Source organism: Salvelinus alpinus, chromosome 10 (assembly GCF_045679555.1).
Source record: "Salvelinus alpinus chromosome 10, SLU_Salpinus.1, whole genome shotgun sequence".
Classification (NCBI taxonomy): domain Eukaryota; kingdom Metazoa; phylum Chordata; class Actinopteri; order Salmoniformes; family Salmonidae; genus Salvelinus; species Salvelinus alpinus.
In genome coordinates this window covers 70424425-70443269 of record NC_092095.1, presented here as the reverse complement: position 1 = coordinate 70443269, position 18845 = coordinate 70424425, and the positions used below count along the sequence as shown (strand labels likewise).

General features: G+C 48.1%; 1 protein-coding gene across 5 annotated transcripts in view; it reads right to left on the bottom strand.

Annotated features, from left to right (window-relative positions):
* ppef1 (protein phosphatase, EF-hand calcium binding domain 1) overlaps positions 1-18845 on the bottom strand; it is a 63107-nt gene that overhangs the window by 36616 nt on the left and 7646 nt on the right. For all 5 annotated transcript variants that reach the window (XM_071330819.1, XM_071330820.1, XM_071330822.1 and 2 more), the window contains 8 exons: positions 18200-18369; positions 17803-17917; positions 12078-12124; positions 11805-11971; positions 11355-11391; positions 11034-11183; positions 8405-8473; positions 17-412 (listed from right to left, as the gene is read on the bottom strand). In XM_071330819.1, the coding sequence (XP_071186920.1) occupies positions 17-412; positions 8405-8473; positions 11034-11183; positions 11355-11391; positions 11805-11971; positions 12078-12124; positions 17803-17917; positions 18200-18369 (1151 nt within the window). The remainder of the gene's footprint in view (positions 1-16; positions 413-8404; positions 8474-11033; positions 11184-11354; positions 11392-11804; positions 11972-12077; positions 12125-17802; positions 17918-18199; positions 18370-18845) is intronic.

The following is an 18845-nucleotide window of genomic DNA, read 5'->3' as shown; positions in this document are numbered from 1 at the left end:
TCATTAGGAAGAACACCTGGAGGTTGTTGGTGGGGCTCAGCATGCTGGGAGAAAGGCAGCGGCGCGGAGTGAGGCGGGACGACCCCTGGGGGGAGCACAGCGAAGATGAGGAGGAAGAGGAGGAGCTGCCCTGTCTGGTGAGGTGACGTCTCTTCTTGGGGGTGTTGCCATGGTCCTGACCCCTGCTCCTACACCGGGGGCTCTCTGGCTGGCCCCTGCTCCTACACCGGGGGCTCTCTGGCTGGCCCCTGCTCCTACACCGGGGGCTCTCTGGCTGGCCCATGCTCCTACACCGGGGGCTCTCTGGCTGGCCCATGCTCCTACACCGGGGGCTCTTTGGCTGGCCCCTGCTCCTACACCGGGGACTCTCTGGCTGGCCCCTGCTCCTACACCGGGGGCTCTCTGGCTGGCCCTAAGTAGAGTAGAGAATCTTTATTATCCCTGAGGGTAAACTTTACAGCTGAAAGTCAATAAAATACAACTATACAAAATAAAACAAGAACACAATGTAATACTTAACATCCTACTGTATCATGACCTGACTACTGCTCCTAGTCATCCTACTGTATCAGGACCTGACCTGACTACTGCTCCTAGTCATCCTACTGTATCATGACCTGACCTGACTACTGCTCCTAGTCACCTCCATCCTACTGTATCAGGACCTGACCTGTCTACTGCTCCTAGTCATCCTACTGTATCAGGACCTGACCTGTCTACTGCTCCTAGTCATCCTACTGTATCAGGACCTGACCTGTCTACTGCTCCTAGTCATCCTACTGTATCAGGACCTGACCTGTCTACTGCTCCTAGTCACCTCCATCCTACTGTATCAGGACCTGACCTGTCTACTGCAACTAGTCACCTCCATCCTACTGTATCAGGACCTGACCTGTCTACTGCTCCTAGTCATCCTACTGTATCAGGACCTGACCTGTCTACTGCTCCTAGTCAACTCCATCCTACTGTATCAGGACGTGACCTGTCTACTGCTCCTAGTCATCCTACTGTATCAGGAACTGACATGCCTACTGCTCCTAGTCACCTCCATCCTACTGTATCAGGTACTGACCTGTCTACTGCTCCTAGTCACCTCCATCCTACTGTATCAGGACCTGACCTGTCTACTGCTCCTAGTCACCTCCATCCTACTGTATCAGGAACTGACCTGTCTACTGCTCCAAGTCACCTCCATCCTACTGTATCAGGAACTGACCTGTCTACTGCTCCTAGTCACCTCCATCCTACTGTATCAGGACCTGACCTGACAACTGCTCCTAGTCACCTCCATCCTACTGTATCAGGACCTGACCTGTCTACTGCTCCTAGTCATCCTACTGTATCAGGAACTGACCTGACTACTGCTCCTAGTCACCTCCATCCTACTGTATCAGGACCTGGCCTGACTACTGCTCCTAGTCATCCTACTGTATCAGGACCTGACCTGTCTACTGCTCCTAGTCAACTCCATCCTACTGTATCAGGACGTGACCTGTCTACTGCTCCTAGTCATCCTACTGTATCAGGAACTGACATGCCTACTGCTCCTAGTCACCTCCATCCTACTGTATCAGGTACTGACCTGTCTACTGCTCCTAGTCACCTCCATCCTACTGTATCAGGACCTGACCTGTCTACTGCTCCTAGTCACCTCCATCCTACTGTATCAGGAACTGACCTGTCTACTGCTCCAAGTCACCTCCATCCTACTGTATCAGGAACTGACCTGTCTACTGCTCCTGGTCACCTCCATCCTACTGTATCAGGACCTGACCTGACAACTGCTCCTAGTCACCTCCATCCTACTGTATCAGGACCTGACCTGTCTACTGCTCCTAGTCATCCTACTGTATCAGGAACTGACCTGACTACTGCTCCTAGTCACCTCCATCCTACTGTATCAGGACCTGACCTGACTACTGCTCCTAGTCATCCTACTGTATCAGGACCTGACCTGACTACTGCTCCTAGTCATCCTACTGTATCATGACCTGACCTGACTACTGCTCCTAGTCACCTCCATCCTACTGTATCAGGACCTGACCTGTCTACTGCTCCTAGTCATCCTACTGTATCAGGACCTGACCTGTCTACTGCTCCTAGTCATCCTACTGTATCAGGACCTGACCTGTCTACTGCTCCTAGTCATCCTACTGTATCAGGACCTGACCTGTCTACTGCTCCTAGTCACCTCCATCCTACTGTATCAGGACCTGACCTGTCTACTGCAACTAGTCACCTCCATCCTACTGTATCAGGACCTGACCTGTCTACTGCTCCTAGTCATCCTACTGTATCAGGACCTGACCTGTCTACTGCTCCTAGTCAACTCCATCCTACTGTATCAGGACGTGACCTGTCTACTGCTCCTAGTCATCCTACTGTATCAGGAACTGACATGCCTACTGCTCCTAGTCACCTCCATCCTACTGTATCAGGTACTGACCTGTCTACTGCTCCTAGTCACCTCCATCCTACTGTATCAGGACCTGACCTGTCTACTGCTCCTAGTCACCTCCATCCTACTGTATCAGGAACTGACCTGTCTACTGCTCCAAGTCACCTCCATCCTACTGTATCAGGAACTGACCTGTCTACTGCTCCTAGTCACCTCCATCCTACTGTATCAGGACCTGACCTGACAACTGCTCCTAGTCACCTCCATCCTACTGTATCAGGACCTGACCTGTCTACTGCTCCTAGTCATCCTACTGTATCAGGAACTGACCTGACTACTGCTCCTAGTCACCTCCATCCTACTGTATCAGGACCTGACCTGACTACTGCTCCTAGTCATCCTACTGTATCAGGACCTGACCTGTCTACTGCTCCTAGTCACCTCCATCCTACTGTATCAGGACCTGACCTGACTACTGCTCCTAGTCATCCTACTGTATCAGGACCTGACCTGTCTACTGCTCCTAGTCAACTCCATCCTACTGTATCAGGACGTGACCTGTCTACTGCTCCTAGTCATCCTACTGTATCAGGAACTGACATGCCTACTGCTCCTAGTCACCTCCATCCTACTGTATCAGGTACTGACCTGTCTACTGCTCCTAGTCACCTCCATCCTACTGTATCAGGACCTGACCTGTCTACTGCTCCTAGTCACCTCCATCCTACTGTATCAGGAACTGACCTGTCTACTGCTCCAAGTCACCTCCATCCTACTGTATCAGGACCTGACCTGACTACTGCTCCTAGTCATCCTACTGTATCATGACCTGACCTGACTACTGCTCCTAGTCACCTCCATCCTACTGTATCAGGACCTGACCTGTCTACTGCTCCTAGTCATCCTACTGTATCAGGACCTGACCTGTCTACTGCTCCTAGTCATCCTACTGTATCAGGACCTGACCTGTCTACTGCTCCTAGTCATCCTACTGTATCAGGACCTGACCTGTCTACTGCTCCTAGTCACCTCCATCCTACTGTATCAGGACCTGACCTGTCTACTGCAACTAGTCACCTCCATCCTACTGTATCAGGACCTGACCTGTCTACTGCTCCTAGTCATCCTACTGTATCAGGACCTGACCTGTCTACTGCTCCTAGTCAACTCCATCCTACTGTATCAGGACGTGACCTGTCTACTGCTCCTAGTCATCCTACTGTATCAGGAACTGACATGCCTACTGCTCCTAGTCACCTCCATCCTACTGTATCAGGTACTGACCTGTCTACTGCTCCTAGTCACCTCCATCCTACTGTATCAGGACCTGACCTGTCTACTGCTCCTAGTCACCTCCATCCTACTGTATCAGGAACTGACCTGTCTACTGCTCCAAGTCACCTCCATCCTACTGTATCAGGAACTGACCTGTCTACTGCTCCTAGTCACCTCCATCCTACTGTATCAGGACCTGACCTGACAACTGCTCCTAGTCACCTCCATCCTACTGTATCAGGACCTGACCTGTCTACTGCTCCTAGTCATCCTACTGTATCAGGAACTGACCTGACTACTGCTCCTAGTCACCTCCATCCTACTGTATCAGGACCTGGCCTGACTACTGCTCCTAGTCATCCTACTGTATCAGGACCTGACCTGTCTACTGCTCCTAGTCAACTCCATCCTACTGTATCAGGACGTGACCTGTCTACTGCTCCTAGTCATCCTACTGTATCAGGAACTGACATGCCTACTGCTCCTAGTCACCTCCATCCTACTGTATCAGGTACTGACCTGTCTACTGCTCCTAGTCACCTCCATCCTACTGTATCAGGACCTGACCTGTCTACTGCTCCTAGTCACCTCCATCCTACTGTATCAGGAACTGACCTGTCTACTGCTCCAAGTCACCTCCATCCTACTGTATCAGGAACTGACCTGTCTACTGCTCCTGGTCACCTCCATCCTACTGTATCAGGACCTGACCTGACAACTGCTCCTAGTCACCTCCATCCTACTGTATCAGGACCTGACCTGTCTACTGCTCCTAGTCATCCTACTGTATCAGGAACTGACCTGACTACTGCTCCTAGTCACCTCCATCCTACTGTATCAGGACCTGACCTGACTACTGCTCCTAGTCATCCTACTGTATCAGGACCTGACCTGACTACTGCTCCTAGTCATCCTACTGTATCATGACCTGACCTGACTACTGCTCCTAGTCACCTCCATCCTACTGTATCAGGACCTGACCTGTCTACTGCTCCTAGTCATCCTACTGTATCAGGACCTGACCTGTCTACTGCTCCTAGTCATCCTACTGTATCAGGACCTGACCTGTCTACTGCTCCTAGTCATCCTACTGTATCAGGACCTGACCTGTCTACTGCTCCTAGTCACCTCCATCCTACTGTATCAGGACCTGACCTGTCTACTGCAACTAGTCACCTCCATCCTACTGTATCAGGACCTGACCTGTCTACTGCTCCTAGTCATCCTACTGTATCAGGACCTGACCTGTCTACTGCTCCTAGTCAACTCCATCCTACTGTATCAGGACGTGACCTGTCTACTGCTCCTAGTCATCCTACTGTATCAGGAACTGACATGCCTACTGCTCCTAGTCACCTCCATCCTACTGTATCAGGTACTGACCTGTCTACTGCTCCTAGTCACCTCCATCCTACTGTATCAGGACCTGACCTGTCTACTGCTCCTAGTCACCTCCATCCTACTGTATCAGGAACTGACCTGTCTACTGCTCCAAGTCACCTCCATCCTACTGTATCAGGAACTGACCTGTCTACTGCTCCTAGTCACCTCCATCCTACTGTATCAGGACCTGACCTGACAACTGCTCCTAGTCACCTCCATCCTACTGTATCAGGACCTGACCTGTCTACTGCTCCTAGTCATCCTACTGTATCAGGAACTGACCTGACTACTGCTCCTAGTCACCTCCATCCTACTGTATCAGGACCTGACCTGACTACTGCTCCTAGTCATCCTACTGTATCAGGACCTGACCTGTCTACTGCTCCTAGTCACCTCCATCCTACTGTATCAGGACCTGACCTGTCTACTGCTCCTAGTCATCCTACTGTATCAGGACCTGACCTGTCTACTGCTCCTAGTCAACTCCATCCTACTGTATCAGGACGTGACCTGTCTACTGCTCCTAGTCATCCTACTGTATCAGGAACTGACATGCCTACTGCTCCTAGTCACCTCCATCCTACTGTATCAGGTACTGACCTGTCTACTGCTCCTAGTCACCTCCATCCTACTGTATCAGGACCTGACCTGTCTACTGCTCCTAGTCACCTCCATCCTACTGTATCAGGAACTGACCTGTCTACTGCTCCAAGTCACCTCCATCCTACTGTATCAGGAACTGACCTGTCTACTGCTCCTAGTCACCTCCATCCTACTGTATCAGGACCTGACCTGACAACTGCTCCTAGTCACCTCCATCCTACTGTATCAGGACCTGACCTGTCTACTGCTCCTAGTCATCCTACTGTATCAGGAACTGACCTGACTACTGCTCCTAGTCACCTCCATCCTACTGTATCAGGACCTGACCTGTCTACTGCTCCTAGTCACCTCCATCCTACTGTATCAGGAACTGACCTGTCTACTGCTCCAAGTCACCTCCATCCTACTGTATCAGGAACTGACCTGTCTACTGCTCCTAGTCACCTCCATCCTACTGTATCAGGACCTGACCTGACAACTGCTCCTAGTCACCTCCATCCTACTGTATCAGGACCTGACCTGTCTACTGCTCCTAGTCATCCTACTGTATCAGGAACTGACCTGACTACTGCTCCTAGTCACCTCCATCCTACTGTATCAGGACCTGACCTGACTACTGCTCCTAGTCATCCTACTGTATCAGGACCTGACCTGTCTACTGCTCCTAGTCACCTCCATCCTACTGTATCAGGACCTGACCTGACTACTGCTCCTAGTCATCCTACTGTATCAGGACCTGACCTGTCTACTGCTCCTAGTCAACTCCATCCTACTGTATCAGGACGTGACCTGTCTACTGCTCCTAGTCATCCTACTGTATCAGGAACTGACATGCCTACTGCTCCTAGTCACCTCCATCCTACTGTATCAGGTACTGACCTGTCTACTGCTCCTAGTCACCTCCATCCTACTGTATCAGGACCTGACCTGTCTACTGCTCCTAGTCACCTCCATCCTACTGTATCAGGAACTGACCTGTCTACTGCTCCAAGTCACCTCCATCCTACTGTATCAGGAACTGACCTGTCTACTGCTCCTAGTCACCTCCATCCTACTGTATCAGGACCTGACCTGACAACTGCTCCTAGTCACCTCCATCCTACTGTATCAGGACCTGACCTGTCTACTGCTCCTAGTCATCCTACTGTATCAGGAACTGACCTGACTACTGCTCCTAGTCACCTCCATCCTACTGTATCAGGACCTGACCTGACTACTGCTCCTAGTCATCCTACTGTATCAGGACCTGACCTGTCTACTGCTCCTAGTCACCTCCATCCTACTGTATCAGGACCTGACCTGACTACTGCTCCTAGTCATCCTACTGTATCAGGACCTGACCTGTCTACTGCTCCTAGTCATCCTACTGTATCAGGAACTGACCTGACTACTGCTCCTAGTCATCTCCATCCTAATGTATCAGGACCTGACCTGTCTACTGCTCCTAGTCACCTCCATCCTACTGTATCAGGACCTGACCTGTCTACTGCTCCTAGTCACCTCCATCCTACTGTATCAGGAACTGACCTGACTACTGCTCCTAGTCATCCTACTGTATCAGGAACTGACCTGACAACTGCTCCTAGTCATCCTACTGTATCAGGACCTGACCTGTCTACTGCTCCTAGTTACCTCCATCCTACTGTATCAGGACCTGACCGGTCTACTGCTCCTAGTCACCTCCATCCTACTGTATCAGGACCTGACCTGTCTACTGCTCCTAGTCACCGCCATCCTACTGTTCCAGGACCTGACCTGTCTACTGCTCCTGGTCACCTCCATCCTACTATATCAGGAACTGACCTGACTACTGCTCCTAGTCATCCTACTGTATCAGGAACTGACCTGACTACTGCTCCTATTCACCTCCATCCTACTGTATCAGGACCTGACCTGTCTACTGCTCCTAGTCATCCTACTGTATCAGGAACTGACCTGACTACTGCTCCTAGTCACCTCCATCCTAATGTATCAGGTACTGACCTGTCTACTGCTCCTAGTCACCTCCATCCTACTGTATCAGGAACTGACCTGACTACTGCTCCTAGTCACCTCCATCCTACTGTATCAGGACCTGACCTGTCTACTGCTCCTAGTCATCCTACTGTATCAGGAACTGACCTGTCTACTGCTCCTAGTCACCTCCATCCTACTGTATCAGGACCTGACCTGACTACTGCTCCTAGTCACCTCCATCCTACTGTATCAGGACCTGACCTGTCTACTGCTCCTAGTCATCCTACTGTATCAGGAACTGACCTGACTACTGCTCCTAGTTACCTCCATCCTACTGTATCAGGACCTGACCTGACTACTACTCCTAGTCATCCTACTGTATCAGGACCTGACCTGTCTACTGCTCCTAGTCATCCTACTGTATCAGGAACTGACCTGACAACTGCTCCTAGTCATCCTACTGTATCAGGAACTGACCTGACTACTGCTCCTAGTCACCCTACTGTATCAGGACCTGACCTGTCTACTGCTCCTAGTCACCTCCATCATACTGTATCAGGACCTGACCTGTCTACTACTCCTAGTCATCCTACTGTATCAGGACCTGACCTGTCTACTGCTCCTAGTCATCCTACTGTATCAGGAACTGACCTGTCTACTGCTTCTAGTCACCTCCATCCTACTGTATCAGGAACTGACCTGACTACTGCTCCTAGTCACCTCCATCCTACTGTATCAGGACCTGACCTGACAACTGCTCCTAGTCATCCTGCTGTATCAGGAACTGACCTGACTACTGCTCCTAGTCACCTCCAGATGGTTCAGACTCCTCCTAGGAAGCCTCAGGGCAGATTTCACCTGCAAATGAATAGACAGAGGAAAGAGAGTACAGTTATCTTGAATGACCACTGACTGAATGTCACTCTGTTTCACTACAGTCAGGGATTGAAATGAAGCCAGTCTGCTAGCCTGAGGCTAGTACGTTTCAGACCGGGTCAGTAGAAAAATGTGTCCAACTAGCCCTGCCGCTAAGGATATTTTGTATTTTCAAAGATCTCATGGCACTTATTTCGGACCCGAGCTAGTAAAATTGTGGTCTACTAGCCCGGCTAGCCAGTGGAACAGTCCTTCAGTTCTATCCGAGCCAGTGTGGACTGCAGGCTAGAGAAAAGTAGGATGAATCTTTGTTGTCCCAAATGGCTGACTGTTTGGTAGACAGAAAACAAGGTCATAGGATTCTCTCAATGGAACAACCACACATTCTGATATCTGGACCATTTCCTCATAGGCTACTACCCAGGACCTACTACCCAGGACCTACTACCCAGGACCTACAGTACAAGACCTACTACCCAGGACCTACTACCCAGGACCTACAGTACAAGACCTACTACCCAGGACCTACTACCCAGGACCTACAGTACAAGACCTACTACCCAGGAACTACAGTACAAGACCTACTACCCAGGACCTACTACCCAGGACCTACAGTACAAGACCTACTACCCAGGACCTACAGTACAAGACCTAGTACCCAGGACCTACAGTACAAGACCTAGTACCCAGGACCTACTACCCAGGACCTACAGTACAAGACCTACTACCCAGGACCTACTACCCAGGACCTAGTACCCAGGACCTAGTACCCAGGACCTACTACCCAGGACCTAGTACCCAGGACCTAGTACCCAGGACCTACAGTACAAGACCTACTACCCAGGACCTACTACCCAGGACCTACAGTACAAGACCTACTACCCAGGACCTACTACCCAGGACCTACTACCCAGGACCTAGTACCCAGGACCTACTACCCAGGAACTACAGTATAAGACCTACTACCTAGGACCTACTACCCAGGAACTACAGTACAGGACCTACTACCCAGGACCTACTACCCAGGACCTACAGTACAGGACCTACAGTACAGGACCTAGTACCCAGGACCTACTACCCAGGACCTACAGTACAAGACCTACTACCCAGGACCTACTACCCAGGACCTACTACCCAGGACCTACTACCCAGGACCTACTACCCAGGACCTACAGTACAAGACCTACTACCCAGGACCTACTACCCAGGACCTTGTACCCAGGACCTACTACCCAGGAACTACAGTACAGGACCTACTACCCAGGACCTACTACCCAGGACCTACAGTACAGGACCTACAGTACAGGACCTAGTACCCAGGACCTAGTACCCAGGACCTACAGTACAGGACCTACTACCCAGGACCTACTACCCAGGACCTAGTACCCAGGACCTAGTACCCAGGACCTACTACCCAGGACCTACTACCCAGGATCTACAGTACAGGACCTACTACCCAGGACCTACAGTACAGGACCTACTACCCAGGACCTACAGTACAGGACCTACTACCCAGGACCTACAGTACATGACCTACTACCCAGGACCTACAGTACAGGACCTACAGTACAGGACCTACTACCCAGAACCTACTACCCAGGAACTACAGTACAGGACCTACTACCCAGGACTTACTACCCGGGATCTACAGTACAGAACCTACTACCCAGGACCTACAGTACAGAACCTAGTACCCAGGACCTACTACCCAGGAACTACAGTACAGGACCTACTACCCAGGACCTACAGTACAGGACCTACAGTACAGGACCTAGTACCCAGGACCTACAGTACAGGACCTACTACCCAGGACCTAGTACCCAGGACCTAGTACCCAGGACCTAGTACCCAGGACCTACTACCCAGGACCTACTACCCAGGACCTACTACCCAGGATCTACAGTACAGGACCTACTACCCAGGACCTACAGTACAGGACCTACTACCCAGGACCTACAGTACATGACCTACTACCCAGGACCTACAGTACAGGACCTACAGTACAGGACCTACTACCCAGGACCTACTACCCAGGACCTACTATCCAGGACTTACTACCCGGGATCTACAGTACAGAACCTACTACCCAGGACCTACAGTACAGAACCTACTACCCAGGATCTACAGTACAGAACCTACTACCCAGGACCTACTACCCAGGACCTACTACACAGGACCTACTGTACAGGACCTACAATACAGGACCTACAGTACAGGACCTACAGTACAGGACCTACTGTACAGGACCTACAATACAGGACCTACAGTACAGGACCTACAGTACAGGACCTACTGTACAGGACATACAGTACAGGACCTACAGTACAGGACCTACAGTACAGGACCTACTGTACAGGACCTACAGTACAGTACCTACTGTACAGGACCTACAGTACAGGACCTACAGTACAGGACCTACTGTACAGGACCTACAGGACCTACAATACAGGACCTACAGTACAGGACCTACTGTACAGGACCTACTGTACAGGACCTACAGTACAGGACCCACAGTACCTGTAGGTTTACAATCTGTTTTCACCTTGTGTCTCTCTATAGAGTTGAGGAAATCCAGGTCCGTCATGTCTGATATTCCTCCATGGACAATGAGCACCTTGTTATCGATGACTGTTGCTATGGGGAGGAGGCTGAACACATCCTGGACCAGCAGTAGGATGTCCCTGCCATGTGTCTGCAGAGGAGAGAGAGAGAGAGAGAGAGAGAGAGAGAGAGAGAGAGAGAGAGAGAGAGAGAGAGAGAGTGAGGTGTACATGTCTGCAGAGTGGTCATGACAAGAAGCTGCCACTAGATGGCGGTGAGTACAACTGCATAGGTCCGGTGTGAACAGTGAAGGGGACTTTACCTTGTACTTCTGCATAACTTCTTTAGTGAATCCATATCTGACAAACAGAAAACAGAGCAGCGGTAATATACTGCAATGTTGTGCTTGTCTTGCATGTTCTTGTGTGCAACAAAGGACAGTTCCAAGCAACATTTGTTGTCTTGTATATAAAAACCTGTATCTGAAGCATTGTACAGGTGAGCTTGTACTAGAACTGAATAGATATGTGAAACAGCTGGGGGTTGTCGAGGAACAATTAGAATGAAAATGCTAACGTGTTTCTCTATCTGGTTCATGATGTGGTCCTCGTGGTCGCCTCTGTTCAGGGTCATGTGGTCTGTGTGTGTAACTACCGGAGGTTCATGATGTGATCTTCGTGGTTGACTCTGTTCAGGGTCATGTGGTGTGTGTGTGTGTGTGTGTGTGTGTGTGTGTGTGTGTGTGTGTGTGTGTGTGTGTGTGTGTAACTACCGGAGGTTCATGATGTGGTCCTCGTGGTTGCCTCTGTTCAGGGTCATGTGGTCAGGGTAGAGGAGCAGGTAGGCAAACAGCAGGATAATGATCTCCACAGACTTCTTCCCTCGGTCCACGAAGTCTCCGTTGAACACGTACGGAGTCTCTGCCGAGGGGAGGCCGTTCTGAAACACACGGAATAATTACTATGGAAAAAGTAGGCCACTGTTTCTATTCATGTAGTGTCACAAGTATACTACGGCATGTACAGTATCATGTCAAGAGCCTAACCTTGTAGAATATGAGCAGCAAGTCATCTAGTCGGCCATGTAAATCTCCTGAAGAAAATGACAAGCATTAGAAGATTTTAAAGGTAGTAGACACATTTCCTCCTAGAAATTAGACCATCCATGGCATATGAAACCAAAATGACAGGGTTAATTGGTTAACTGAGTTAATCAAGAGTTAATTAGCATGCTCTCTGCCATTAAATGAGTCATTCATGTTCTGTGTGTGTGTTTAACATTCGTCTCAAGGATTCTTGAGTTTGATGAGATGCGTCTCTGACTACAGGGAAGGAGGCCGTTGAGGTGAAACACAGTCTTTTCATTGTGGATATAAACAACCAGGATCAAGAGCTCTATTTTGGGAGCTGAGGGGCTGTTGTGTCCTAGATAGTCAGTGTTGTGTCCTAGATAGTCAGTGTTGTGTCCTAGATAGTCAGTGTTGTGTCCTAGATAGTCAGTGTTGTGTCCTAGATAGTCAGTGTTGTGTCGTAGATAGTCAGTGTTGTGTCCTAGATAGTCAGTGTTGTGTCCTAGATAGTCAGTGTTGTGTCCTAGATAGTCAGTGTTGTGTCCTAGATAGTCAGTGTTGTGTCCTAGATAGTCAGTGTTGTGTCCTAGATAGTCAGTGTTGTGTCCTAGATAGTCAGTGTTGTGTCCTAGATAGTCAGTGTTGTGTCCTAGATAGTCAGTGTTGTGTCCTAGATAGTCAGTGTTGTGTCCTAGATAGTCAGTGTTGTGTCCTAGATAGTCAGTGTTGTGTCCTAGATAGTCAGTGTTGTGTCCTAGATAGTCAGTGTTGTGTCGTAGATAGTCAGTGTTGTGTCCTAGATAGTCAGTGTTGTGTCCTAGATAGTCAGTGTTGTGTCCTAGATAGTCAGTGTTGTGTCCTAGATAGTCAGTGTTGTGTCCTAGATAGTCAGCCTGTGTTATTGTGTACCAGACAGTCAGCCTGTGTTATTGTGTACCAGACAGTCAGCCTGTGTTATTGTGTCCCAGACAGTCAGCCTGTGTTATTGTGTACCAGACAGTCAGCCTGTGTTATTGTGTACCAGACAGTCAGCCTGTGTTATTGTGTACTAGATAGTCAGCCTGTGTTATTGTGTACTAGACAGTCAGCCTGTGTTATTGTGTACTAGACAGTCAGCCTGTGTTATTGTGTACCAGACAGTCAGCCTGTGTTATTGTGTACCAGACAGTCAGCCTGTGTTATTGTGTACTAGACAGTCAGCCTGTGTTATTGTGTACTAGACAGTCAGCCTGTGTTATTGTGTACCAGACAGTCAGCCTGTGTTATTGTGTACCAGACAGTCAGCCTGTGTTATTGTGTACCAGACAGTCAGCCTGTGTTATTGTGTACCAGACAGTCAGCCTGTGTTATTGTGTACCAGACAGTCAGCCTGTGTTATTGTGTACCAGACAGTCAGCCTGTGTTATTGTGTACTAGACAGTCAGCCTGTGTTATTGTGTACCAGACAGTCAGCCTGTGTTATTGTGTACCAGACAGTCAGCCTGTGTTATTGTGTCCTAGACAGTCAGCCTGTGTTATTGTGTACTAGACAGTCAGCCTGTGTTATTGTGTACCAGACAGTCAGCCTGTGTTATTGTGTACCAGACAGTCAGCCTGTGTTATTGTGTCCTAGACAGTCAGCCTGTGTTATTGTGTACTAGACAGTCAGCCTGTGTTATTGTGTACCAGACAGTCAGCCTGTGTTATTGTGTACCAGACAGTCAGCCTGTGTTGTGTACTAGACAGTCAGCCTGTGTTATTGTGTACCAGACAGTCAGCCTGTGTTGTGTACTAGATAGTCAGCCTGTGTTATTGTGTACCAGACAGTTAGCCTGTGTTATTGTGTCCTAGACAGTCAGCCTGTGTTATTGTGTACCAGACAGTCAGCCTGTGTTATTGTGTACCAGACAGTCAGCCTGTGTTATTGTGTACTAGACAGTCAGCCTGTGTTATTGTGTCCCAGACAGTCAGCCTGTGTTATTGTGTACTAGACAGTCAGCCTGTGTTATTGTGTACTAGACAGTCAGCCTGTGTTATTGTGTCCCAGACAGTCAGCCTGTGTTATTGTGTCCCAGACAGTCAGCCTGTGTTATTGTGTCCCAGACAGTCAGCCTGTGTTATTGTGTACCAGACAGTCAGCCTGTGTTATTGTGTACCAGACAGTCAGCCTGTGTTATTGTGTACCAGACAGTCAGCCTGTGTTATTGTGTACCAGACAGTCAGCCTGTGTTATTGTGTACCAGACAGTCAGCCTGTGTTATTGTGTACCAGACAGTCAGCCTGTGTTATTGTGTACTAGACAGTCAGCCTGTGTTATTGTGTACTAGACAGTCAGCCTGTGTTATTGTGTACTAGACAGTCAGCCTGTGTTATTGTGTACCAGACAGTCAGCCTGTGTTATTGTGTACCAGACAGTCAGCCTGTGTTATTGTGTCCTAGATAGTCAGCCTGTGTTATTGTGTACCAGACAGTCAGCCTGTGTTATTGTGTACTAGACAGTCAGCCTGTGTTATTGTGTACTAGACAGTCAGCCTGTGTTATTGTGTACCAGACAGTCAGCCTGTGTTATTGTGTACCAGACAGTCAGCCTGTGTTATTGTGTACTAGACAGCCTGTGTTATTGTGTACCAAACAGTCAGCCTGTGTTATTGTGTACCAGACAGTCAGCCTGTGTTATTGTGTACTAGACAGTCAGCCTGTGTTATTGTGTACTAGACAGTCAGCCTGTGTTATTGTGTACTAGACAGTCAGCCTGTGTTATTGTGTACCAGACAGTCAGCCTGTGTTATTGTGTACTAGACAGTCAGCCTGTGTTATTGTGTACTAGACAGTCAGCCTGTGTTATTGTGTACCAGACAGTCAGCCTGTGTTATTGTGTACTAGACAGTCAGCCTGTGTTATTGTGTACCAGACAGTCAGCCTGTGTTATTGTGTCCTAGATAGTCAGCCTGTGTTATTGTGTACTAGACAGTCAGCCTGTGTTATCAGCCTGTGTTATTGTGTACCAGACAGTCAGCCTGTGTTATTGTGTACCAGACAGTCAGCCTGTGTTATTGTGTACTAGACAGTCAGCCTGTGTTATTGTGTACTAGACAGTCAGCCTGTGTTATTGTGTACTAGACAGTCAGCCTGTGTTATTGTGTACCAGACAGTCAGCCTGTGTTATTGTGTACTAGACAGTCAGCCTGTGTTATTGTGTACTAGATAGTCAGCCTGTGTTATTGTGTACTAGACAGTCAGCCTGTGTTATTGTGTACTAGACAGTCAGCCTGTGTTATTGTGTACTAGACAGTCAGCCTGTGTTATTGTGTCCTAGACAGTCAGCCTGTGTTATTGTGTACCAGACAGTCAGCCTGTGTTATTGTGTACTAGATAGTCAGCCTGTGTTATTGTGTACTAGATAGTCAGCCTGTGTTATTGTGTACTAGACAGTCAGCCTGTGTTATTGTGTACCAGACAGTCAGCCTGTGTTATTGTGTACTAGATAGTCAGCCTGTGTTATTGTGTACTAGATAGTCAGCCTGTGTTATTGTGTACCAGACAGTCAGCCTGTGTTATTGTGTACCAGACAGTCAGCCTGTGTTATTGTGTACTAGACAGTCAGCCTGTGTTATTGTGTACTAGACAGTCAGCCCGTGTTATTGTGTACTAGACAGTCAGCCTGTGTTATTGTGTCCTAGACAGTCAGCCTGTGTTATTGTGTCCTAGATAGTCAGCCTGTGTTATTGTGTACTAGACAGTCAGCCTGTGTTATTGTGTACTAGACAGTCAGCCTGTGTTATTGTGTCCTAGACAGTCAGCCTGTGTTATTGTGTACTAGACAGTCAGCCTGTGTTATTGTGTACTAGATAGTCAGCCTGTGTTATTGTGTACTAGACAGTCAGCCTGTGTTATTGTGTCCTAGATAGTCAGCCTGTGTTATTGTGTACTAGACAGTCAGCCTGTGTTATTGTGTACTAGACAGTCAGCCTGTGTTATTGTGTCCTAGATAGTCAGCCTGTGTTATTGTGTACTAGACAGTCAGCCTGTGTTATTGTGTACTAGACAGTCAGCCTGTGTTATTGTGTACTAGACAGTCAGCCTGTGTTATTGTGTACTAGACAGTCAGCCTGTGTTATTGTGTACCAGACAGTCAGCCTGTGTTATTGTGTACCAGACAGTCAGCCTGTGTTATTGTGTCCTAGACAGTCAGCCTGTGTTATTGTGTACCAGACAGTCAGCCTGTGTTATTGTGTACCAGACAGTCAGCCTGTGTTATTGTGTACCAGACAGTCAGCCTGTGTTATTGTGTACCAGACAGTCAGCCTGTGTTATTGTGTACTAGACAGTCAGCCTGTGTTATTGTGTACTAGACAGTCAGCCTGTGTTATTGTGTACTAGACAGTCAGCCTGTGTTATTGTGTACTAGACAGTCAGCCTGTGTTATTGTGTACTAGACAGTCAGCCTGTGTTATTGTGTACTAGACAGTCAGCCTGTGTTATTGTGTACCAGACAGTCAGCCTGTGTTATTGTGTACCAGACAGTCAGCCTGTGTTATTGTGTACTAGACAGTCAGCCTGTGTTATTGTGTACTAGACAGTCAGCCTGTTATTGTGTACCAGACAGTCAGCCTGTGTTATTGTGTACTAGACAGTCAGCCTGTGTTATTGTGTACTAGACAGTCAGCCTGTGTTATTGTGTACCAGACAGTCAGCCTGTGTTATTGTGTACCAGACAGTCAGCCTGTGTTATTGTGTACCAGACAGTCAGCCTGTGTTATTGTGTACCAGACAGTCAGCCTGTGTTATTGTGTCCTAGACAGTCAGCCTGTGTTATTGTGTACTAGATAGTCAGCCTGTGTTATTGTGTACTAGATAGTCAGCCTGTGTTATTGTGTACTAGATAGTCAGCCTGTGTTATTGTGTACCAGACAGTCAGCCTGTGTTATTGTGTACCAGACAGTCAGCCTGTGTTATTGTGTCCTAGACAGTCAGCCTGTGTTATTGTGTACTAGATAGTCAGCCTGTGTTATTGTGTACCAGACAGTCAGCCTGTGTTATTGTGTACCAGACAGTCAGCCTGTGTTATTGTGTACCAGACAGTCAGCCTGTGTTATTGTGTACCAGACAGTCAGCCTGTGTTATTGTGTACTAGATAGTCAGCCTGTGTTATTGTGTACTAGATAGTCAGCCTGTGTTATTGTGTACTAGATAGTCAGCCTGTGTTATTGTGTACCAGACAGTCAGCCTGTGTTATTGTGTACCAGACAGTCAGCCTGTGTTATTGTGTCCTAGACAGTCAGCCTGTGTTATTGTGTACCAGACAGTCAGCCTGTGTTATTGTGTACTAGACAGTCAGCCTGTGTTATTGTGTACTAGACAGTCAGCCTGTGTTATTGTGTACTAGACAGTCAGCCTGTGTTATTGTGTACTAGACAGTCAGCCTGTGTTATTGTGTACCAGACAGTCAGCCTGTGTTATTGTGTCCTAGATAGTGTTGTGCACTAGATAGTCAACTTGACATCTGGATACTCACGTCTCCCCCCAAAAAGCTAAAGGCCTTTAAATGAAAATAACCAACAAGTACAAGACAGTACATGGTCAAATATTGGACAACATAGTTATCAGTAGTGAAAAGAATATTGGGGTGGTGGATTAGTTTCCCTCATACAGTGTAAAGTGCTCTGATCATCTGGAAAAGCTCTGTATCAATCCAATCAATGGAAATGGATCAACAACCCACCACATATTGTGATCTCCTTGGCGTAGGGTGTGGACAGCTGAATGACGTTTGGCATCTGTTTCAGGAGCTTCTTAGTCTGCTGTAACAACTGCAACATGTATCTGCTGTGGAGAGGCTGAGAGCAGAGGAACCATGAGGTACGACTATAGGCCATTCATCTGTTATTATTCATTAAGCTGCCATACTGTCCACAACAGCTCCTGTACTCCCTGGGCACATACTCAGAAAGCAGTCCTGATCTAGGATCAGTGTTTGCCTTTTAGATCATAATGAGTATGATTATACGGACACGGTGAAGTTGATCCTAGACCAGCACTACTACTCTGAGACGCTTTAAGAATACTGGTCCTGTAGCACACAGTGGGAAAAATAAAGTTTGAATTGAATGGTACGGTACCTGTTGTTCTTTGAATGCAGAGAGCAGGGCGTTGGTGTGAGAGACGGTGAGGGGGAAGGTGAGGTGAGGACCGCTGTAGGACTCAGGAACAGTGATCTGTTCATACATGGTCTGTCTCTCTCTGTCTGACCACGGGTCAACCACCGGGTCCAGCAGGTGGGAGATCAGATCTGACAACATGGAGGATGGAACACACAGGTTTAATAGAATAGAATCAAACTGGAGGATGGAACACGCAGGTTTAATAGAATAGAATCAAACTGGAGGATGGAACACGCAGGTTTAATAGAATAGAATCAAACTGGAGGATGGAACACGCAGGTTTAATAGAATAGAATCAAACTGGAGGATGGAACACGCAGGTTTAATAGAATAGAATCAAACTGGAGGATGGAACACGCAGGTTTAATAGAATAGAATCAAACTGGAGGATGGAACACGCAGGTTTAATAGAATAGAATCAAACTGGAGGATGGAACACGCAGGTTTAATAGAATAGAATCAAACTGGAGGATGGAACACGCAGGTTTAATAGAATAGAATTAAACTGGAGGATGGAACACGCAGGTTTAATAGAATAGAATTAAACTGGAGGATGGAACACGCAGGTTTAATAGAATAGAATTAAACTGGAGGATGGAACACG